This window comes from Henckelia pumila, chromosome 1 (assembly GCF_033568475.1).
Source record: "Henckelia pumila isolate YLH828 chromosome 1, ASM3356847v2, whole genome shotgun sequence".
In the NCBI taxonomy this organism is placed as follows: Eukaryota; Viridiplantae; Streptophyta; class Magnoliopsida; order Lamiales; family Gesneriaceae; genus Henckelia; species Henckelia pumila.
The window spans coordinates 160,022,744-160,047,745 of NC_133120.1; the positions used below are offsets into that span (position 1 = coordinate 160,022,744).

At 32.7% G+C, this 25,002-nt stretch overlaps 1 protein-coding gene and 1 long non-coding RNA gene across 3 annotated transcripts; one reads left to right on the top strand and one right to left on the bottom strand.

The window, feature by feature from the left end:
- Window positions 1-1,609: 1,609 nt before the first annotated feature.
- Window positions 1,610-4,388, top strand: LOC140874955 (lactoylglutathione lyase). 2 transcript variants are annotated; one of them, XM_073278458.1, is made up of 5 exons: window positions 1,610-1,771; window positions 2,381-2,664; window positions 2,987-3,214; window positions 3,814-3,889; window positions 4,054-4,388. In XM_073278458.1, exons 2-5 carry the CDS (start codon window positions 2,476-2,478, stop codon window positions 4,092-4,094), a joined length of 534 nt encoding a protein of 177 aa, XP_073134559.1. In that variant the 5' UTR covers window positions 1,610-1,771; window positions 2,381-2,475; the 3' UTR covers window positions 4,095-4,388. The 2 variants fall into 2 exon arrangements, with proteins under 2 accessions (XP_073134559.1, XP_073134560.1); XM_073278459.1 differs by lacking the exon at window positions 1,610-1,771 and having other exon boundaries at window positions 2,375-2,559.
- A 17,230-nt stretch (window positions 4,389-21,618) lies between these two features.
- LOC140868041 (uncharacterized) lies at window positions 21,619-23,914 on the bottom strand. Its single transcript, XR_012145528.1, has 3 exons — window positions 23,734-23,914; window positions 22,892-23,018; window positions 21,619-21,699 (listed from the first exon to the last, which is right to left on the bottom strand). It is a non-coding gene; the product is annotated as an uncharacterized lncRNA (long non-coding RNA).
- Window positions 23,915-25,002: the final 1,088 nt, after the last annotated feature.

Below are 25,002 nucleotides of genomic sequence, written 5' to 3' on the forward strand. Positions count from 1 at the left end.
GTGACCTTTGGTGATGGCTCTTGGAAAGTGAGCAAAGGAGCCATGATTATTGCTCGAGGAACAAAAACTGGAACCCTCTACATGACTTCTAGTTGCAGAGACATGTTAACAGCTGTGGATGCTGGAGCTAACTCAAGTCTATGGCATTGTAGACTTGGAAATATGAGTGAGAAAGAAATGAAGATGCTGATATCAAAAGGGAAGCTACCGGAGTTAAAAACTATCGAACACAAATTGTGTGAAAGTTGTGTTCTTGGAAAACAGAAAAGAGTGAGCTTTTCAAAAGGCGGTAGAGAACCGAAAGCAGCAAAGTTAGAGCTGGTTCATACTGATGTATGGGGCCCATCTCCTGTGACATCCCTTGGAGGCTCACGATATTATGTCATATTTATCGATGATTCGAGCAGAAAAGTTTGGGTTTATTTTTTGAAAAATAAATCTGATGTTTACGAAACCTTTAAGAGGTGGAAAGTCATGGTGGATAATGAGACCAACTTGAAGGCGAAGTGCTTACGGTCTGATAACGGAGGAGAATATGAAGATTTTGAGTTCAAGAAGTATTGTGCACTGAACGGGATCAAGATGGAGAAAACCATTTCTGGTACACCTCAACAAAATGGTGTAGCTGAGAGGATGAACAGGACCCTGAATGAACGTGCCAGGAGCATGAGATTGCACGCTGGACTGCCGAAATCATTCTAGGCTGATGCAGTTAACACTGCAGCGTATCTGATCAACAGAGGACCTTCGGTACCACTTGATTGCAGAATACCAGAAGAGGTCTGGAGTGGCAATGGAGTAAACATTTCGTTCTTGAAAGTGTTTGGTTGTCTCAAATATGTTCACATCGATTCAGCCAACAGAACAAAACTTGATCCGAAATCAAAGAAGTGTTTTTTTATTGGTTATGGAGAAAATGAGTTTGGTTATCGGTTCTGGGATGACCAAAATCGGAAGATCATTCGGAGCAGAGATGTAATCGTCAATGAGTATGTGATGTACAAGGACAGGTCAAGCATTGGAGCTGGTGATGAATGTCCTGAAGTCAAGAAGACGGATGAAATATCATTGATGGATATTCCTGTGAATGAGTCGGAAACCAGTAACCTGAAAGATAAATAAACGGTTGCACGAGATGATGACCCGAAAACTCCGGAAATTGAACTCAGGAGATCTTTTAGAACAATCAGACCACCTCAGCAATACTCTCCAACACTTCATTATATTTTGCTGACAGATAAAGGTGAACCGGAGACATTTGAAGAAGCGATGCAAAATGATGATTCAATCAAGTGGGAGTTAGCCATGAAAGACGAGATGGACTGCAAATATAAGAGAAGATACATGAGCTGCTACATTGACTGTGTGAAGCCATGATTAAAATCAAGTCTTCAAGTGGGAGAAATGTTAGGTGAGCATTTATGGAGTTTGTCGGGAAACATAATTAATTATGTTTGTTGGAGGCTGGCAGATGGAGGTTTGAAGACGCGTGAATTAAATTCACGCGTACCGGGGAGCTCTATAAATAGAGCTCCATTCCTTCAGTTTGATTTATCCCACAGCGCAGAGAGCAAAGAAAAAGAAAGAAAAAAGAGAGAGTTTCTTGGGTTTTTTTAGTGTTATCTTGTGTGAGTTAGAGAAATATTTTCTCGGTAATACTCGGGGTTGGGATCGTGTGAAAGATATAGTGTTTTGTATACACTTGTAATATTTCTCTGGTAATAAATATTTGCAGCAGCTCCGTGAACGTAGCCTATATTGGGTGAACCACGTAAATCTTTGATGTTCTTGTTGATTATTTTATTCCGCAATTATTATCGTCATGATCGCTTCGGTATAAATCCATAACATGCTGTTCGGGTAATAATTGTGATAAATTAATCGAAATACTTTGTTGGATTGGATCATTTAAAATATTTGATTTGTATAAATAAAGCATAAATATTCGATTCGTTGGATAATTTAAAATATTTGATTTGTATAAATAAAACATAAATATTCGGTTCAAAGAGCCCAAAATAAACCATCACATATAGAGGCTCTTTGTCAAAGAGGATTGAATTATCCCTACTAAGACCTAGTTAGATTACATATTTCTTTAGGGATAATTCTCTTTGCAAACGTGTGATAAATATTTATCTGTAATACAGGTCGATCCGATTCATATATAAAACAAAAAATAATATTTGGACTCAAATCCAATAGAAAATTTGTATTTTGTTTACTAAATGAAGCGGTGAAAAGATTTTTCGTGTTTCATTACAACTCATGTAGTTTCTTTATTTATATAAAATTAATTGAAAAATCTGACAAATTAATTAACAATATAAAAATATAATTCGTGATGATATTTGGAACAATTTTTTTTTTTTTTGCATAGACGATGCTATATTATTTTCGTGAGGACCAAATCCAACAGATATCCATTCGTTTCGTTTATCGAAAGCACTCGCGACACTAACTCGGAGAAGAACAATGGCTTCAGCAAAAGGGGCTTGCCTCAATCATATTGCCCGAGAATCCACTGATGTCAAGCGCCTTTCTCGATTTTATAAGGAGGTCGTGATTCCATCCATCTTTTTACCTGTCCTTTTCTTGTTTTGTTACACGAGGATTTGGGTTCATATTGGAAAAGGAGAGCTGGGTTTACGGATTTTGGGGCCGGTAAATAGTAGTTCGTAGTTCATGGTTTGTGTCTCGTATGTATACGGCATATACTGTGGTGCAAGATTTTCTAGATATCTTGATTGGTTAAGAAAAAGACGAATTGAAATGAAACATGGTTATTTTGGCTTGTGACTCCTTTAATTTTTTTGGCTATTCTTGGAGATGAATGGCTTATAAATTATGATTCGTCGGACGCATGCCAAGTGCTTGTCTTTGATCCTGTGTCTGACTGTTCATGTCGTATTTTAGGAAAAGCTTTATCATTTAAACTTAAATGGAAAATTGTGATTTTGATATGTGGGTTTTTTTTTCTTTTCAGATTTTTGGTTTTGAGCAAGTGGAGTCCCCGAAGTTTGGTGTTGAGGTGATATGGTTGAAGTTGGGTTCATCCTTGTGCCTTCATCTCATAGAAAGGAACCCAGATTCCAAGCTTCCAGAAAGTCCGTGGACCGCCACTTCAGCAGTGGCGGACCCCAGCAATCTCCCCAGAGGACACCATATCTGTATCTATGTACCGAATTTCGACTCGTTTCTTCAGAATCTTAAGGTGCATATATGATGTCTGCCTTCTTTGGTATGTGTAAATGAATCTGTGTAATTGTGGTGTCTCACATTCTTAGCACTTGGGGTTGATCTGTGGCAAATATGTTCGTGTTGAAATTTATGAGCTTGTCGACACTTGTACTTGGAAATAGTTTCTTGATTTTGGATATTTGGGATACTGGACATGTTCTGGTTAGCTATAAGGCATAATTTGGATTCTCGGTAACAAGTGTATTGAAGTTGGTTGGCTAAGTTAATTAGAATTAAGATGAGATTGAATTTATTGTTCTGGCAATGATAGCTTGAAAGCACGGCTGGATTTTGTCAAATGTTTGCGGTAAGCCACGGAGTGCATCCCAAGTTGAAATGTTTTGTTGTCAATTCTTCTTTCCATTTCTTACCTAATTAAGATTATGGCTAAATTTGAAAGATCTATCTCAATAAAATTAAAGTCATTACCGTCAAAGATTATGGCTAGATTTAAGGTTCTGGATTATCTATGAAGTATGAAGAACAGTTTTTAGGCAATAGCATAAGAAAATGATCAGTGTATTGTAATTATATTTTTGGTGCTTTTGCTGTGAGATCTGTTCATTCATTCAGGAAAAAGGGATCGAAGTATATGAGAAGACTTTACCAGATGGGAAAACTAAGCAGGCATTCTTCTTTGATCCAGATGGTAGTACTGTATCCCTTCACTACTCGACATAAATGATAATAGAATGAGCAATTTGTCGAACTATGGACTAAATGTTTGTTGTATATTTGTTCTTTGAAGAGTGACACAACTACTAAGCGATTCTTGGTTCGATTGACAGGAGTTAACTTTAGTTTTATGTGCAGGCAATGGACTGGAGATATCTAGCCAGTGTCCGGAACTGTAATTCGAACCTTTCGTCTTGGCAACTGATGTTAAATATATGTACTTGTGTAGCAGTAAATAAAATCTTGAGAGAGTTGGTTCGGTTGAAGCTACGCTACGTCTTGAAGGGGTTGGTTAGTGTTTGGATAAAATAAAATGTCAAATTGCATTCTCCTGCAGCTATGCACAACATTTTGAGTATAATGCCAACTTCTGTACCTACATGAAAATGTTTGAATACTAACATCTTGAATGTAACATTTGGAATTTTTTTAAGGGTGACTATAGCAAATGAACCCATTATGTTGGTTAACAACTGGCATGTTGTATATATATATATACATGAAGAAGAAAACGGCTGGGAGAAAGCAACACAGATCATGCGATAAAGTTCGAGACGATAGCCGAGCTCCTACCCGTGTCATGAGAGCCAAAAGAACGATAGCGGCAACATAACGAATGAACATTATTACCAGGGTAAAGGCACGCAGAAATGAGAAGAAACGTAACGTAAAACAGTATATGAGCGCTTGTATTAATAGACAATAATAATGAATTACGTGCTATTAAGGAGAGAAGAAGGAAAAATATCAAGAAGGAAATTACAACCGAGTAGTTGGAAGGATAAACACGGAATTTCACCGAGTAGTTTGAAGGGTAAATAAAGAATTTCACAAGTGAAACTGGCTTATCTTTACTATTTTATTAAGTGTGCGTACTCTTAACTAACCAATTTTGATGTCATGGTGAATTTTCTCCATTTTTTTCCTTTTATACCCCTACACTCTTTCTCCAACTCACTCATCCCACATTTTTCTTTCAGCATCATTTATTCTTTTTATCATCACTATTTTCATCAATCTAAAAGTTAATTTCATTCATAGCTAATTTTTTTTAGATTTGAAAAAAAAGAAGATAAACAAACACTTTTAAATTAACAAATTATTCAATATACAATACATTATATTTGTATATAATATTCTACACACGTAATGTGTGTGCTCCGTCGCTAGTATATAATAAAAAATAAATAGATAGAAATATAGATAGATAAATAGATAGTATAGATTATAGTATTAGATTAGATATTAGAGATATATAATAGAAAAATTAAATCAAATAAGAAAAAAACCAAATAATAAATAATAGATGCACAAAATTTTTATTTTTTATTTGAAAGAGTGCATGTCAAATAAGAACAAAACCAAATAATAAATAGTAGATGCACAAAATTTAAATTTTTTATTTTAAAGAGTGCATGAATCATGATATACTTTTTTAAATAAATTACTTATTAATTTTAAAAGTCACATAAATAAACAATTGAAAAAACACATTAATTATGTAGTATTAATGGAGAAGGGTAGTTACGTAAATTCACAAATAAACTCACATATTTATATATGTAATAGTAGATAAATTACTTATTTGAAGAGTCACATAAATAAACAATTGAAAAAATATATTAATTATGTAGTATTAATGGAGAAGGATATTCACGTAAATTAACAAATAAACTCACAGTCACATAAATAAACAATTGAAAAAATACATTAATTATGTAGTATTAATGGAGAAGGGTATTCACGTAAATTAACAAATAAACTCACATATTTATATATGTAATAATAATAGATAATAAATAAATAAATATATATATATATATCTAATATTCTATTAAAAAAAGGAGGAGTTGAATTGTGTAATGTCAATTTTGCCCTTACATCTATATTTTATTAATTGTATTGTCCTCTTATCTTCTTCATTTATTGTGTTAAATAAATAAATTAAATATGTGTTGTAATTGTGTCCATATACCCTTATATCCATATTGTAATTGTGTTAGATTTGTGTTGTTCTCTTATAATTGTGCCCTTATATTTAATGTTCATTTTTTGTGTATACATGTGTGTGTAATTGTGTTAAATTTGTGTTGTCTTCTTATCTTTTTTATTTATTGTGTTAAATAAATAACTTAAATCGGTGTTTTATCTATCTTTTCGTGTGTTAACTAATTAATTTTATCCACATTGTGATTTGTATGTCTTTAAATTATTGTGTAAAATTTGTGTTTGAGATCTTAATTTTAGATAATGCATTCAAAATTAAGCATGATAAAAATAGTTAACACACAGTGAAACATGAAATTCATATGTGTGTCTATGAAAAAAATTGCTTAATACGATTAGATGTATAAATATAATGGCTAATGATTGAGTTAAAGATCATAGATAAATTGAGTTAAAATAGACCAAACTGATAGTATTTTTTTTAAAAAAAAATGATATAATTAGTAAATTAGCAATATCTTATTTATATATTTAGTAATTAATATAATAAATATAAATATCTCATGACATACCAAATATATATAAATTTAATTAAAAATTATAAAATATAAAATAATAATTAAATAAGCGGTGTGGTCGATGCGGTTTTATAAAATAAAATTTGGCATCACATCTTATAATGAGCTGTTTTATCTTTAAATTATATATTGTGTCAAATTTATGTTTGAGATCTTAATTTTAAATAGTGCATTCAAAATTAAGCATTATAAAAATAATTAACGCATAGTGATAGATGAGATTGATATGTGTGTATATAGAATAATGTTCTCTTACCTTTTCATTTATGGTTTTAAATAAATAACGTAAACCTATGTTTTATTTATCTTTTTGTGTGTTAACTAATTAATTGTATCCACATTGTGATTTGTATGTCATTGAAATATTGTGTCAAATTTGTGTTTGAGATCTTAATTTAAATAGTTTATTCAAAATTAAGCATTATAAAAATAATTAACGCGTAGTTATATATGAGATTGATATGTGTGTCTATGGAAAAAATTTATATATATATATCTATATATATATATATATAAGTTTAAATAATTGAGTTAAAGATAGTAAATAAATTGGTTAAAATAGATCAAACTGATTGTATTTTTTTTTAAAAAAAATCGGTGTTTTATTTATTTTTTCGTGTATTAACTAATTAATTGTATCCGCATTGTGATTTGTATGTCTTTAAATTATTGTGTCAAATTTGTGTTTGAGATCTTAATTTTAGATAATGCATTCAAAATTAGGCATTATAAAAATAATTAACACGTAGTGAAACATGAAATTCATATGTGTGTCTATGAAAAAAATTGCTTATAATGATTAGATATATAAAATATAATGGCTAACGATTGAGTTAAAGATCATAAATAAATTGAGTTAAAATAGACCAAACTGAGTTTTTTGTTTTTAAAAAATTGATATAATTAGTAAATTAGCAATATCTTATTTATATATTTAATAATTAATAAATATAAATATCGCATGACATACTAAATAGATATAAATTTTATTTTTTTCCCTACTTTATTTCGATTATTCACCAATCTTATCATCATCTTTTATTTCCATGTTTCTTTTTCATTATCGAATTTGATGTTATTTAGTCTATTTGGCACTTACCTGTTTTTTTTTTATTGTGATATTATTACTTTATTTATTTGAGTTATTGTAATATACTTTTTTTTTTATTTATTTAAGTTAACTTTTTGGGTTTTCTTCCCTCAACCCCCCTTTTTGTGTTTAATTAAGAATCAATCGATTTTCTCACTTTTTTCCACCATAGCTAACAATACATCATTGTTTTTAGGTATAAATTTGTCAAATTTTAAAAAAAACATTGTGTGATTTGTTGTTTGGTTTTTTAAAGTTTTTTCATTTTTAGACATACATTTTTCTTGTAAATGAACCAAACGTAATATTAAATAAATTTCAACTCTCTCCTTCGACACATACTAAAGTTTTTTTTAACGTGAGATATATCTATGTGCAATCTCATCATCATCATTTTTTAATGTATAGGTTTTCGTGCAATGACATTTCCTAATATTTTATTATTATTATTATTAGTACTACTAATACTAATACTTATTGTATGTATTTATTATTATTAATATTATTATTATTATTATTATTATTATTATTATTATTATTATTATTATTATTATACATTAATAAATGTATATATGAAGTTATTTTTTTAATAAGAACAAACCATTTCATTAGATATTAATCTTTATTTCTACGTGCAATCAAATGTTCTTATTTGTTTATTATTATTATTATTATTATTATTATTATTATTATTATTATTATTATTATTATTATTATTATTATTATTATTATTATTATTATTATCACTAACTATTATATTTATTTATTTATCATTATAATTATTATCATCATCAATTGGTTAATATTATATAGGTTTTCGTGCAATGACATTTCCTAATTTATATATTCATTATTATTAGTATTACTAAAATTTATTACGCTTTTCTAATATTAATAGATATATTTATATTATTAGACGAACAATATACAATAAAACTAATTTACACTTTGTTTTTATGAGATATATCTACACGCAATCACATTCTGTATTTATTTTTATTATTAGTATCACTAATAATTATTATATGTATTTATTATTATTATTATTATTAACATCGTCATCATCAATTAATTAATGTTGTATAGGTTTTTATGCAATGAAATTTCATTATTATTATTATTATAAATTATTATTATTATTATTATTATTATTATTATTATTATTATTATTATTATTAATACTTATTATTATTTGATGTTGTGTATATGGAGTTATTAGTATTACTAATAATTATTATATACACATAAATTAATTAGTTTTGTATGGATTTTTCATTTATAATAACTTTTATATATAAATTTGGATAAAAACTTTTCATGTAACAAATTGAGGGATAATAATGTAAACTAATACTTATTATTATTTGTTAGGATCGAAAAATGTCTTTCTTAGTTATATGGAGTTCAGATGGGTTAGTAAATGAACTCTTGTCTTTCTCATGTGTCTATGTTAATCAATCAGTGCGGAAGAGATTGACTAACAGATCGAACACATATCAAATGGCTTGGTTGAATTCGTGAGGTGAGTGAATGTGTTTGACAGATAAGAAATAACACAAAGACTTGTTTCTGGATGTTCGGAGCTCAATCTCCTACGTCACCCCTTCTTCCACATCGAAAGGATTCACTCTCTTCTAGAAGACTTTGATCTTATACAAGCAATTTGCACAGATCCGATCCAAGATTGGACTTACACTGCTGCCTAATCTCAGAACTCCTAGACACTCAAGAACACAGCCCTTGTCTGTTTCTTGTTACAAAGGTAGTGTTTTACAGAACACTCAATTGATCTGATATAATCTTACAACTCGATATTTCTGATCGTGTATTCTCTTCTCTTTCTGTAGATCTCCTTTTCTTTTCTTGCTTGTCTCTTGTATTTATAGCCTCCAAAAAGTATCCGTTAAGGTGTCCAACAAGTATCCTTAATTTGCTCTCAGATCTTGACTTTCTGGTTCTTTGTTAGTAACGTTCAAATCTTCATTTAATGCCTTTTGTCTTTTAGCACAAAAGCTCCTTGGTTGTTGAGCTAATCTTCAATTGATCTGATCCTTGCTTCTCTTGCTTCTGCTTCGTCAATTGATCTGCTTCTTCAATTGATGACTTAAGTAATTTTTCAAACACCGAAACTTAGATCTTGAATTCCTAACAATTTCCCCCTTTTTGGTGTTTGATAAAGGTAAGCAATTTATCTGTCATTTTCCCTCTTTTTGACAATCGCATCAACTGATGATCTTTTCCTTTTTAGTTGTTCTTTGATCTGCTCTCACTTTCTCTGAATCTGTTCCCCCTTAAAAGGTGATGTCAAATGAATTGTTCAAATTGCTAGCTTGTCTGATTTGGTTGACTGATCTGGTCATGTCTGAGCTTTAAATGATATGATCTGGTTCAATTGATCTAGTCTCTTAGTTGATCTTCATCATTCCAACTGATCTGGCTCGTTTATGATTCGATCTGATCTTTTCTGGTTCGATTGATCTTGTCTGATCTGATTGAACTTTGATCTGGTATGGTTTGATTTGTCTGGTCTGATCCAATATGATTTGATCTGACGTTGATCTGGTCCAACTTTAATCTGATCTAGTATGATCTTTGATCTGGTCTTGTTGATCTTTGATCTGGTCTGGTATGTTTCGTCTGATCTGATCTGCTCCAACTTATCTGGATTCTTATCTCTTGCTCTGTATCTTCGAGTTGATATGTTACCGCCAAGTTTATCTGGCTCCTTTTGAGTCTATTGATCTGCTTTGCTCAGTTCTTCTGTTCTTCCTTCTTCTTCTCGATTGATCTGCTTTCTTCTTTAATTAAGATGCCAGAGAGAATCTTCATTCCCCCTTAATCTGTTGCGTTTCTCTCCAGTTTTTGTGTTGTGTGATGTGTTCTTGTGATCTTCAAAATCTCTTTTAGATGAAATCCCATCGAGCTTTTATTTTTCACAGTTCTTCATCTAATCTCCAAGATTGGTGCGGGTTCTCATGCTTTTCATAGCAACAGCGCTATCGCGCTTTGGAGGAGCGCTACTGAAGTGCTATCGCGCTTCCAAGGAGTGCTATGAGCGCTATCGCGCTATTGAGGGGCGCTATCGCTCTACCAGGGGCGCTATCGCGCTAGCAAGGGGCGCTACTTTCTTGTCTGCTGAGCGACAATTTTCAAAAAATCATATCTCACAATCTAGCCATCGGATCAAGCTGAAATTTGGATAGCAGCTTAAAAACATCAACGGTGGATATTGGATATAGTTTTCTCTAACATTCTCTGTAAATTTCTGAAGCTTGCTGTACTATAATTCCTTTCTCAATTCTTCTCAGTACTTGTCACCTGCAAATACAAATAAAAATATGCTATGGTACCCATATCTTATGTGAGTCCTCAATGGATTAGTCCTTTAGGAACCCAAACTTTGATTAATCTAACAGGTCGATCATTGAAAGTGTCCCATAAAGTTTGTATATTGTTCCGTGTGTACTGGTGATGTGTATGTGAATGATAAATATGATATGCATTGTGTCGTTTTTGCATTGGATATGTATGTCTAGATTGATTGTACAAGTTAGGCCTCCAATATCTCTTTTGAACGGATCTATTTTTGAAATAAGGTGGTCTATATTGTACCTTCATAGAGTCTTGTCTTGTTTGACCATATCCAGAACGAACTAGTCTTTTCTTGATCCAGCTTGAGTTAGAACTCTCTGGTTCCACATATCCTAATCCTCGATTGTAAAGAGTTTTTGGTTGAGATATAGGTGAACTGACATGATTATCAGGTTCTATATTTTCATATATCTTGCTGGACTTGACAAATTTCACATAATTTGAAGTGTTCTTGTCCAGACAGGATTGAGTACTTTTCTTAGTTGATCTGCAGTCCTTGTCATCAAAGCCGAGACCTATCTTGTCTCCAAAAGACTTTTGTGACTCTTGCATCTCAGTCAACAAAACAGATGACTTATTCCACGTGGTTATCAGTTCAGTAAGTTTTAAGTTTTCTGACTTTAACTACTGACTTTCCACTAGTAGCTTATCATTTTCAATCTTAAGCTTGGCAATCTCTGCTTCTAGACTAATTTTCTCAACTGATATTTCCCAATTGGGTTCAGTTGAGCAGTCCGACAGATCATTTTTCTTGGCCTTAACTTCCTCAAATTCTAAGCACAGTCGTTGATACTCATTACTCATGTCATGTAATGCATTTGCTAAATCTTCTCGTGTAAATTCATCTGAGTTGAAATCAAATACCTATAAACTGGAGAAGAGTTGATCTGATGATTGATTGCTGATAGATGGTTGGTCACTTTTGGCCATGAGGTAGCTATCTTCATCTTTGTCATCAGAACATGATGTGCTCAATGAACAACAAGATTCTTCAATAAAAGCGATTGGTTCAGTTGAGCAACGTTCGAGAAAGTCAGATGAATGAATTGGTTGACTTGTGCTCTCTTCATCATTTGATCTGGAACTATCTGAGCAGTAGAGTTCTTTAAGATCTTCAATCATTGGACTCCTGATCTGCTCAGCCTCCTAATCTGTTCCAAGCTTGATTAACTGCTGCCAAAGATCCTTAGCAGTGGAGCATGTCTCAATAGTTTTGGCAGTGCAGTTGTCCATAGTGGTGTACCAGAAGCTTTTAGAAATATCACTGAATGCGGCCATTTGAATATGTTCAGAGACGAGAAAGAATCTCGCTTTGATACCACTTGTTAGGATTGAAAAATGCCTTTCTTAGTTATATGGAGTTCAGATGGGTTAGTAAATGAACTCTTGTCTTTCTCGTGTGTCTATGTTAATCAATCAGTACGGAAGAGATTGACTAACAGATCGAACACAGATCAAATGGCTTGGTTGAATTCGTGAGGTGAGTGAATGTGTTTGACAGATAAGAAATAACACAAAGACTTGTTTCTGGATGTTCGGAGCTCAATTTCCTACGTCACCCCTTCTTCCACCTCGGAAGGATTCACTCTCTTCTAAAAGACTTTGATCTTATACAAGCAATTTGCACAGATCCGATCCAAGATTGGACTTACACTGCTGCCTAATCTCAGAACTCCTAGACACTCAAGAACACAGCCCTTGTCTGTTTCTTGTTACAAAGGTAGTGTTTTACAGAACACTCAACTGATCTGATATAATCTTAAAACTCGATATTTTTGATCGTGTATTCTCTTCTCTTTCTGTAGCTCTCTTTTTCTTTTCTTGCTTGTCTCTTGTATTTATAGCCTCCAGAAAGTATCCGTTAAGGTGTCCAATAAGTATCCTTAATTTGCTCTCAGATCTTGAATTTCTGGTTCTTTGTTAGTAACGTTCAAATCTTCATTTAATGCCTTTTGTCTTTTAGCACAAAAGCTCCTTGGTTGTTGAGCTAATCTTCAATTGATCCGATCCTTGCTTCTCTTGCTTCTGCTTCGTCAATTGATCTGTTTCTTCAATTGATCTCCTTTGATCTGCTTCTTCAATTGATGACTTAAGTAATTTTTCAAACACCGAAACTTAGATCTTGGATTCCTAACATTATTATTATTATTATTATTATTATTATTATTATTATTATTATTATTATTATTATTATTATTATTATTATTATTATTATTATTTAATGTTGTATATATGGAGTTATTAGTATTACTAATAATTATTATATACATAAATTAATTAATTTTTTGTGGATTTTTAATTTATAATACCTTTTATATATAAATTTGGATACAAAATTTTCATGTACCAAATTGAGGGATAATAATGTAAAATCGCAATTCAAAATCATAATTTTATAATAGTATTTTTATTATTAGTATCACTAATAATTATTATATGTATTTATTATTATTATTACCATTATCATCATCAATTAATTAATTTTTTATGGGTTTTCATGCAATGAAATTTCCTAATAATAATAATAATAATAATAATAATAATTATTATTATTATTATTATTATTATTATTATTATTATAAGTATTAATAATACTTATTATTATTATTTAGTGTTGTATATATAGAGTTATTAGTATTACTAATAATTATTATATATACAAAAATTAATTAATTTTGTATGGATTTTTCATTTATAATAACTTTTATATATAAATTTGGATAAAAACTTTTCATGTACCAAATTGAGGGATAATAATGTAAACTAATACTTATTATTATTATTATTATTATTATTATTATTATTATTATTATTATTCTAAATTATTATTATTATTATTATTATTATTATTATTATTATTATTATTATTATTATTATTATTATTATTATTATTATTATTATTATTTAATCTTGTATATACGGAGTTATTAGTTTTACTAATAAGTATTATATACATAAATTAATTAATTTTGTGTGGATTTTTAATTTATAATAACTTTTATATATAAATTTGGAGCCTTATTTAAGAACATAATTTTGAGTGGCAAAGAACACATTAATTATTTAATAATGAGAAAAAGGTATTCAAGTACATTCACAAATGAACTCATATATTTATATATGTAAGTAATAAGTAATAGAAATAGATAGAATATATATATGTAATCCATTATCATTATAATTATAATAATAATATAACAAAGAACACATTAAATTAAAAGGACATATGAGTAAATTCAAAATTCAACTCACATATTTATATATGTTTGATAAAAAATGCATAAATTTCAAAGTTATACATGAATCTCAAAATCACTATTTGTGTGGAGGAAAAAAATTTTCAATCGCAGTTGAAACTTGGATAAAGTATCATTCTTAACATTTGTAGAAAATAGTATATAAAAAAACATAGACATTTAAGTAGTACATCATGAAACTTTTTTAATTATAATAATAATATAACAAAAAACACATTAAATTGAAGATATTAATTAGATAAGGACATATGAGTAAATTCACAATTCAACTTACGTATTTGTAATTTGTAATTTGTAATAATTGAATAATAAACAGTAGATGCAAAAATATGAAAGTGTATAATAGAAAAATATTGTAAAAAAATATTTAAGTTAATTCACAATTGTTAATCATATGTTAATAATAGTAATAAAACAAATATTAGATAGATTAGAAAAATTAAAATAAAGTAGATATTAGATAGATTAGAAAAACTAAAGTACTATGCAATTTTTTTTTTAATTTTAAGTATTCATATACTATTTTATAAGGTACCGTTTGGTTCGGGTGATGAGATAAAAAGTAATGGATAAGTGATACAATGTAATAAAAATAAATAAATAATGATGGTTAATATAATATTTGATTTGAATAATAGATTATATTCTGTCACGCCCCGGGCCCAGGCCCAGGCCTGCGCGAATGCACACAATGGGCCCCTAAAGCAACTACTTCGTATTCGTCCTCGCTTTACGAAAATGATTAACCCAAGTTGCTATAAAAGTCCATTGTAGCCTATTTTAAATCCATTTTAAACCTTTCATTTTTTCCATGTGGGACAGGGGCCTCACAATCACCCCTCTTTCAGAACGCGACGTCCTCGTCGCGACATGACCTCTCGATCCACCAGCACCGGGAATCTAGAGGTGGCTCCTACGGGTTCAAGAGGTGGCTCCCGTCATGTAGCACTTTGTCCCGCAGGTTCAAGAGGTGGCTCTCATGCACGTAGCACTTTGTCCCACATAGCACTTATTTCCCGGGGTCTGCTGGCTGGTGACCGTCTCTGATACCATTCCATCACGCCCCGGGCCCAAGCCCGCACCTGCGCGACTGCACACAATGGGCCCTAAAGCAACTACTTCGTATTCGTCATCGCTTTACGAAAATGATTAACTTAAGTTACTATAAATGTCCATTGTAGCCCATTTTAAATCCATTTTAAACCTTTCATTTTTTCCATGAGGGACAGGGGCCTCACAAAATTCTGTCACGCTCCGGGCCCAAGCCCGCGCATGCGCGACTCCACAATGAGTCCCTATAGCAACTACTTCGTATTCGTCCTCGCTTTATGAAAATGATTAACCCAAGTTGCTATAGAAGTCCATTGTAGCCCATTTTAAACCCATTTTAAATCCTTGATTTTTCCCATGTGGGACAGGAGTGTGACGACCCGAGTTCTAATCTCTCATTAATCAAATCATCATAAATAATAGACCAAAAATCAAGAATCAAAGTCTAAATAAAGTAATTTTTTTTTTAAAAAAAATTAGAGCACCTCGCTCGATCGGGGAAAACCCACCGATCGAGCGAGCACTTAAGCCCAACTCTCGGGTTCAACAAATTTTGGCCTCGCTCGATCGGTCAATATTCACCGATCGAGCGAGCCCAATGTGCTCAAGTTTTTGTCCAGGAAATGAAGGCCTCGCTCGATCGGTAGGAATCGCCCAATCGAGCGAGCACACATCCAGAAGAAAAAGAACAGAAGCTTTTGCTGTCAACAACTAGCCAATCTTTCTTACATGCTCAAGAAAATTCATAGTATACTTGTACACCAACAATTCAATCTTGTAACCACAACTACCATACATCCTAAACGAGATATAGCTGAAGAGGAACAAGAACACCATAAACTATAATCAAATCTCATGCTAGAATCAAATATCATATAAGAGTCATTATGCTACATCATGTTGTCTTAAGGAATTATAACATCAACTCAAATCCTATATACATCAACAAGACAACAACTTAATAACCAACAAGTCTTGGTACAAGTAGCTATAACATGATCATGTTTGAGACTCAACACAAACATTGACAGCTCAAACCATCTAAACTCGGATCATCACGCTATTCTCTCATCCCTTGTTCTTCAAGATCGCTTTTGCCCTGTTCCACTCCCGCCTATTGCCATGACACATACAACACAACAATAGCCGGATAACTCCGGTGAGAAATATATTTCCCAGTAAAAGCAACTAAACATGCATATCAAAGCATATATCAAAATCATGATATAAAGGTAAATACAATGCATGTTTTAAAACAAGGTTCTCTAGTTCATCGTTTCGGATCCTGAGAAGAAGATATCATAACTAACCACCGACTCTCCCGATTGAGGTGGGGCTACTTATCTTGCTTCTCTAGACTTTGAAGCCAATATATATGTAAATCAGACGCTAGGCTAAGTCAACCACCTAGGCCATACATATATAATCCCTCAAATCGTCTAATCGAACGTTTCCGTTCATTTCGAAATCAAAGAACAAGTCTTGCAAGATGAATGCAACATATATCATCATAAAAGCATTCATTAACATCAAAGACTCATTCAACAATTCATAGAAGAGCATATAAAAGCAAATAAGCAAATAAGTATGTGATTTAGGGAACTCGATACAAACCATCTCGAGTTATAATCTCATTCAAGTAGTAGTCCACTTTTACCTTTCAAATGTGAGGTTTATGGTGTCTTCTAGGTGTCCAAATCTGTACAATTATCAACCATAAGCCTAATCTCAAAATCTGCACTTAAACCCATTCAAACTCCATTGTAGAATAGCTTCAAACCTTGATCTTTCTTCTATCGATTTGAAGTTGACGTTTTCGAGCTTGATGGTATTCAAAATCAATCTGAAATAAAGTGTTGAAAGCTTACCAACATCAGCTAGAACTCATCAAAATCACAGCTCAATACAAGATAGCAAAACAGTCTTGAATCATAAACTCGACGGCGTAACGATATAAACTCGGCAATCCCAAAACTCAACTATAACAATTCTATAATTATACCAGCTGTATTTCAATCAAACCAGCAAAACATAAGGTAGAGATATCGAAATCATTGCTAGAAAGTCATAAAAATACAAGCCATAGCCATTCGTCGATTCGATTTTGACAATAGCCGATACTATGCTTCATAAACATCAAACAACAACTGATGTACTGATCTATACCATTTCTGGGTTTCCAAAACAGGATGAAAGACATAAAAACTTACATCAATTCGAAGGTCTTCTTGAAAGGAGTCCAGAACACCTTTCGGAATCGAATTCGGATACCCGAAACTCAAGATAACGGAATTGAAAGATGATGAAGAAACTTGAGGTTTCTTTCTTTTGCACTCTCGGTTCTATCTCTGAAATTTTTGATGCAAAATAGGAGCATACACGTGAATACTTAGAATAATAACAAGTGTCCAACATATTTGCACTTTGGCCCTCAAGTTGTCAATAATTTCAATTCAGTCCTCAACTTCTCATTTCATTCAATTTCAATCCTAAATAATTTAAGAATATTAGAATTTAAATCAAAACTCCAAATATTCCCAAATTAAATATTCTCGGATTAAAATTAAATAATTTCGGGCATTACAATTCTCCCCCGCTAAGACACGATTTCGTCCTCGAAATCTCAAGTACTATCAGCACATAAGATATATCGGATAATAGAAAACTAAAGGAGAACTCACATCATTGAAACATCTCTGGAAATCGCTGTCGCATATCTGATTCCGTCTCCCAAGTAGCTTCTTCAATACCATGACGACTCCACTGGACTTTCACAAGCGGAATAGTCTTCGTTCGAAGTTGCTTGTCCTTACGATCAAGAATCTGAATTGGCTTCTCAAAATAACTCAAAGTTTCGTCGAGTTTAGCCTCATCAAGGTGAAGCACATGAGATTCATCAGCAATGTATTTTCGAAGCATCGATACATGAAAGACATCATGTATTCCAGATAAAGATGGAGGCAAAGCTAATCGATAGGCAAGATTGCCTATTCTCTTCAGAATCTCATACGGACCAATATAACGTGGAGACAACTTCCCTCGCTTGCCAAATCGTACAGTGCCTCTGAATGGAGAAATCTTCAGAAACACCCTATCCCCTTGTTCAAAAGACAAAGGTCGAAGTCGGATATTGGCATACTTCGTTTGTCTATCTTGTGCTGTCTTCATTCTCTTCTGAATAAGCTTCACTTGTTCAGTCATATCTCGAATCATATCAGGTCCAATGTCAGGTACCTCTGAAATATCATCCAAGAAAAGAGGTGATCGACATTTCCTTCCATATAAAGCTTCAAACGGAGCCATCTCAATACTCGATTGATAGCTGTTGTTGTACGAAAATTCACAAAGAGGTAATGAATCTTGCCAACTCGTGCCAAAATTAAGCACTACAGCTCTCAACATATCCTCCAATGTCAGAATGGTATGCTCAGACTGTCCGTCTGTCTGTGGATGATAGGCTGTGCTCAAGTGTAACTGATTACCCAAAGCTCTGTAAACTGTGCCAAAAGTGAGATGTAAATCGAGGATCACGATCTGATGCAATAGACTTCGGCACTCCATGCAATCTGACAACTTCTCGGACATACAGCTCTGCCATCTGATCATGTCGATATGTCATACGATAAGGAATAAAACACGCTGACTTCGTCAATCTATCGATAATAACCCAGATAGCATCGCAACCTCTAGAAGATCGAGGTAACTTTGTCACGAAGTCCATGGAAATATGATCCCATTTCCATTCAGGCACTGATAAACTCTGTAACAAACCAAACGGTTTCTTCTTTTCAGCCTTCACCTGTTGGCAATTAAGACATCGAGACACAAAATCAATGATATCAGACTTCATTGGTTTCCACCAATATCGAGTCTTCAAATCGTTGTACATCTTCCTACCTCCAGGATGAATACTATAATGACTACAATGCGCCTCTTTCAGTAGTTGTTGTCGCACATCAGAAATATCAGGCACTACAAGGCGATTGTTTACATATAAAAGATCATCTCGAACCTGGTATTCAGATACATGCCCTGATCGAACTTTCTTAATCGAATTCTGCACATTCTGATCAAATTTCTGAGCATCTTTAATTCTCAAAAGTAACTCTGGTTCAACTTGAATTTGATAAAGTCGCAGAGGCGGACAATTCGTGTCAAATACTAATCCAGAAAGACAACACTCTTCAATCAAATGGGATATACCAATCGTCGATAGCGATAAGGAACATACCTTTCGACTCAATGCATCAGCTGCTACATTCGATTTCTCCGGATAGTATTTAATTTCACAATCAAAATCTTTAAGCAAATCAAGCCATCTACGCTGTCTCATATTCAATTCTGACTGTGAAAACAAATAGTTCAGACTCTTGTGATCAGAATAGATCTCAAACTGTTCCCCGTATAGATAATGTTGCCAAATCTTCAAAGCAAATACGATGGCGGCCAATTCAAGATCATGAATCGGATATCTGGTTTCGTGAGGCTTCAACTGTCTCGAGGCATAAGCAATCACATGCCCTCGCCGCATCAAAACACACCCCAAACCTCGATGAGATGCATCACAATAAACAGTGAAACCATCAGTACCTGAAGGAATCATCAAGACTGGTGCACTGGTCAATCGCTTCTTCAACTCAATAAAACTGGATTCACAGGCTTCAGACCAGATAAATGGAGCATTCTTTTGAGTTAACTGAGTAATCGGCTTCGCAATACTAGAAAAATCTTTAATAAAACGACGATAATACCCAGCCAAACCCATGAAACTACGTATCTCAGGAACAGATGTTGGTCTCGACCAACTGATCACTGCCTCGACTTTACTTGGATCAACAGCTATACCATCTCCAGATATTATATGTCCAAGAAATACAACCTGTTTCAGCCAAAACTCACATTTCGATAGTTTAGCATACAGTTTCTCAGATCTCAGAGTCTTCAACACAGTTCTAAAATTCTCAGAATGATCAATCAGATTCTTCGAATATATCAGAATATCATCAATAAAAATTATCACGAAATCGTCGAGATATTTCTGAAATACACGGTTCATCAAAGCCATAAACACAACTGGAGCATTTGTCAGACCAAACGGCATAACTATAAACTCATAATGGCCATACCTGGTTCTGAAAGCAGTTTTCGGAATATCAGAATCTCTAACTCTCAGCTGATGGTATCCAGATCTTAGATCGATCTTGGAATACACAGAAGAACCCTGCAACTGGTCAAATAAATCATCAATATGAGGCAAAGGGTATTTGTTCTTTACCGTTGCCTTGTTAAGTTGCCGGTAGTCGATGCACAATCTCATTGAACCGTCTTTCTTGCGTACAAATAATACTGGAGCACCCCAAGGAGAAACACTGGGTCGAATGTATCCCTTGGCCACTAAATCTTCCAATTGATCTTTCAACTCTTTCAATTCCACTGGTGCCATTCGATAAGGTGCTTTAGAAATCGGTGCAGTACCTGGCATCAGTTCTATGTTGAAATCAATCTCACGATACGGAGGTAGTCCTGGAATCTCATCAGGGAAAACATCCGCAAATTCACTAACCACTGGCAAATCAGCCAGGTTCGGGCTATTTTTCAGAACATCAACTGTATATACAATAAATCCCTCCGCTCCTTTCTGCAAAAGTCGGGTCATTGATAATACAGAAATCAGAGGAATCTTAGCACGAGAACCCTTACCATAGAATTTCCATTCTCCAGCCATCTCAGGTCTGAACCTCACTATCTTCTGAAAACAATCTACGGTAGCTTTGTACTTGTTTATCATACACTACAAGAAAAACGGCCAAAGACAACGCTTTTTCCGCGTTGTTAATGTCCCCAAAAAAGCGTTGTCGTAGGCAGTGTTGTAAAAGACCACGCTCAAAGACAACGCGGAAAAAGCGTTGTCGTTTCCAGCAACGACAACGCTTAAAAGCGTTGTCGTATCTAAAAATGACAACGCTTTTTAAGAGTTGTTTATAAAAAGCGTTGTCGTTTCTGAAAAATACAACGCTTTTTAAGTGAAACGACAACGCTTAAAAAGCGTTGTCGTATCTAAAAATGACAACACTTTTTAAGCGTTGTCTTTTATAAAAAGCGTTGTCGTTTCTGGAAAAGACAACGCTTTTTAAGTGTCGTTGTATTTGGAAAAGACAACGCTTCAAAAAAGCGTTGTCTTTTCTGGCAAAGACAAAAAAGCGTTGTCTTTGTTCAAATAAAAAACAAAAAAAAAAATTAATTCACAAATATTCAGTATTTTAAATCACTCAAAATTCAAAAATTTATAAAATAAAATTTAATATACAATATTTTAATATTATAAATCATTCAAATATAAAAACATAAACGAATTCTAAATTAATGAACTCTAGGAAAAAACTATTCATTAATCTCAAAAAACTTTGATCCTTCCCTTCAGCACATGTTAGCGTCCCGAACTTTCATAAAAACCGCAACAATCTCTTTTCCTTTAATTTATATCTTCATACTGTAAGTTATTAAAAATAAGAACAAACAAACATAAAAAAATATGAATAGATCAAAATGATAAATAAACTTAAATATTTAAGAACAAACACACATAAAACAAATATGATGCAATAACGAAACACTTTAATTTGATGTGTAAGTGAAAAATGCAATAGGTACATCTCCTGGGAAAAAAAATATGTTCACAAAATCAACATCTGAAGGGAGCACCATGGCCTTGAAATGTATAATGTTTTTCACCAGTCACGACATACCAGACCTTAGAGATATGAGATAGATTCATTCAAAGTCCACTAACACTGAAAATATTACATGGGAAAAGAAAAAGAAAAAAAGCATAATTGTGATTTTGGCATGCGTTATTGAAAAAAAATGCTAACAAGAGCATCCATATGTTCTTGGAATTTAATACAATAATACGAGAAAAAAGAAAATCAGTTCAATCTTGTAGCTCTTAGAAATAAATCTACCTCAGCAAAAGATCACAAGCTTAACAATAAAGAAAAGAGTTGCATGATCAGCAACTTCACCAAGATTCTTCCAATCACAACCTAACATATATCTATACAATACTTCCACGATGTCAATGGACTAGTAACTAAATGTCGTCTAAATCACAAGCATATTGTGCACATTAAAGCAAAAAACAATTATGGAAGTAAAATTGAAACAAAAGAGAAGGATATTTTTGCATGCCGAATGAAAAGCAGCAAAGACGCAAAATAGATCTCCTCTTTACAGCACACTACAAATGGAATTTCACATGAGAAGAACAAGGCACCTCCTGTTCAAAACCCTTCTAATTACTACTTGACCAGAATCTCCCCTCTAAAAAATATAATGAAAAGAAAAGACATAATCACAACACAAGCACCCTAAGCCATAACTCACAGTTTTGCATCCCTAAAAATCTATTTCCAGATAAATGGATTAGGAAAATCCAACAAGGTCTTTAAACCTAACATCTACAAAACTCTACAAACTGCATACAAATTAAAAATATACCACAAACTAATTTTTTCTTGCATTAACTAAAAATATTCAAAAACTAAGAAACCACAAACTTTCTTGCATGCAAGTACTCTGCTTTTGGTGCCCTTTTACCAAAATGTTCAAAGATATCACCAAAACAGTAACAAATTTATCCAAATAAGCACAAGATAAATAAACCAGACAAGAGGTAAATTCACCTCTAACTTCTTTGCTATTAGCAAGGGAAAAACAGGATCCTCGAAGCAAGGGAAAACTAGTCATTTCTTCATCAAGAGCTGAATTAAGCTTCACACACTGTATCTACAGGAGAGTGTGATAAAGAACCTGCAAAAGTACAAAAACGAGTTGGTACAACTAGTTAACTTCTGATAGTTCTCAAGAAAAGTTTCGTATTTATGAGAAAATAAGAAACATAGAAGAAAAGTTGTCAAATGACATTTATCCAGATAGGCTCGATGCAGCAAAATCAAAGTCAATATATCAATTTACCAATTACCAGTAAAAAGTCATTACTAAACAATTGTCAAAGCCAACGACCACACCCCACTTTGCATCCAAGATATTATCAAAATATCAAATTTTCAATAACATAATCACGGTCATTCACTATCACATTATTACTGAATTTCAAAATCAAACAAACTTGGAAAAGATCCAGCGACTGAAAAAGAGAATGCTCCCATACTTCAATGCTACACTCCAACTGACTAAGTGCATCAAAAACCTGTGAGATAGGATTTTCATGCATCAGCTATGCCAATTTTTAAAAAAAATATGAAAGATATTGAACTCAGCCTATACAATTTCGATGCAACTAAATCAACATGGAAACATGTACACAAATCTGAATTTCTCTTGCTTGTTGTCTTCCAGCATCTTTTTGTAAAGATGTCTGTCATTGCAAACATAATAAAATTAAATATGCATGCCAACTTTGCAAAAGAAGTTGCTAAATTACTTAAATCAAATAACTTACCATATATAGTACATAAAAAAGAATTGAAGCCTCGTAGTCAAAGATAAAATCATGAAAACGAACCTGTTAAACAGAAGCCCTTTCTGTTTTTTGAGTCAACGACAATAGAATTTTCTATATCACATTTTCCAATGACAACACAGGTACTCAAACTAAGGTAAGAAGCATCACTGTCGATCCAGCAAGCAGCCTCATCCCGGCTGAGACTTGGCTTTGGGCAGTTTCTGAGCTTCCAGACAGCCCAGAGACTGAAAAACCAAAATAAATTAATAATAAACAAGAAATAAGCATATAAAGCAATATTGTTTTGCAATGAATTTAGTCTTATAAAAAGGTGTTAATGGCTAGTAGTTACAGCCAGGTTGAAGCTAAAGGAGAACTTAACACCAATATGACAATATGAAAGTAATCACCAAAAGTGTAAAAAAAATATAAACTTCATATACCAAAATCCAAGCTGATAAGATAGTGTCTATGATTTATTTAATTATTTCATAGTCCTTGCCTATATAATAAATTATTCACCTGTATTACCAAACATCAAATTTCCTTGCTCGTCAAACAAAAACAATTCCATTACGATAAAGGCCAAAAAAAAATTCACACGCTCGATATATTTCAACAAGCACGTATTTATGTCTAGTCAGTTTTGGTCCAACAATCGATAAAAGAATATAAAAACACTTTAACTGTACAGTTAGTTAAATTTTTCAGAATTTTTAAGATATTTATACCTTGAATACGATACTGGAGTACTTGTTATCTATTTATGATTTTAGTTACGAAAAGAAAAGAAACAGTAAAACTGAGGGATTACATCAAGGGACAAAATGCGAATCCATTTCATAGTATGAGGAACCTTAAAAGTAGCGAAACCAAGATTCAAAACAGTGGAACATACTTCTTTTCTTACACAAAAAGAAACTAAAAACCCAAAATGAAAGAGCTGGAAAAGTTTTGAATCAGCTCGAGAAAACAGATGAAATCATAAGCGAGTCGTCTAAAGATTTCCTGCTTTATACAATTATACCGTTAATGTGTTCAGAATATGTTCAGAATGATAAAAAATTTTCAACACATACAGAAAATAATCAAAAAACATAATATACAAGCAACTCTCGGTGAACAATTACCCAATAACATAATACATTCAAGAGAGTGAAGAGAAAGAGAAATGGGATAAAATGGCATGAAATAAATGACAGCACTCTGTACAACAATATCACTCTATAAAACAAGCTCTTTTCTTCTAATTGCAGTGAATCACAAATATATGTACAAACAGAAGAATAAGCGACACAGAAGGATTTACCAGTTGCAACCACATGCGAA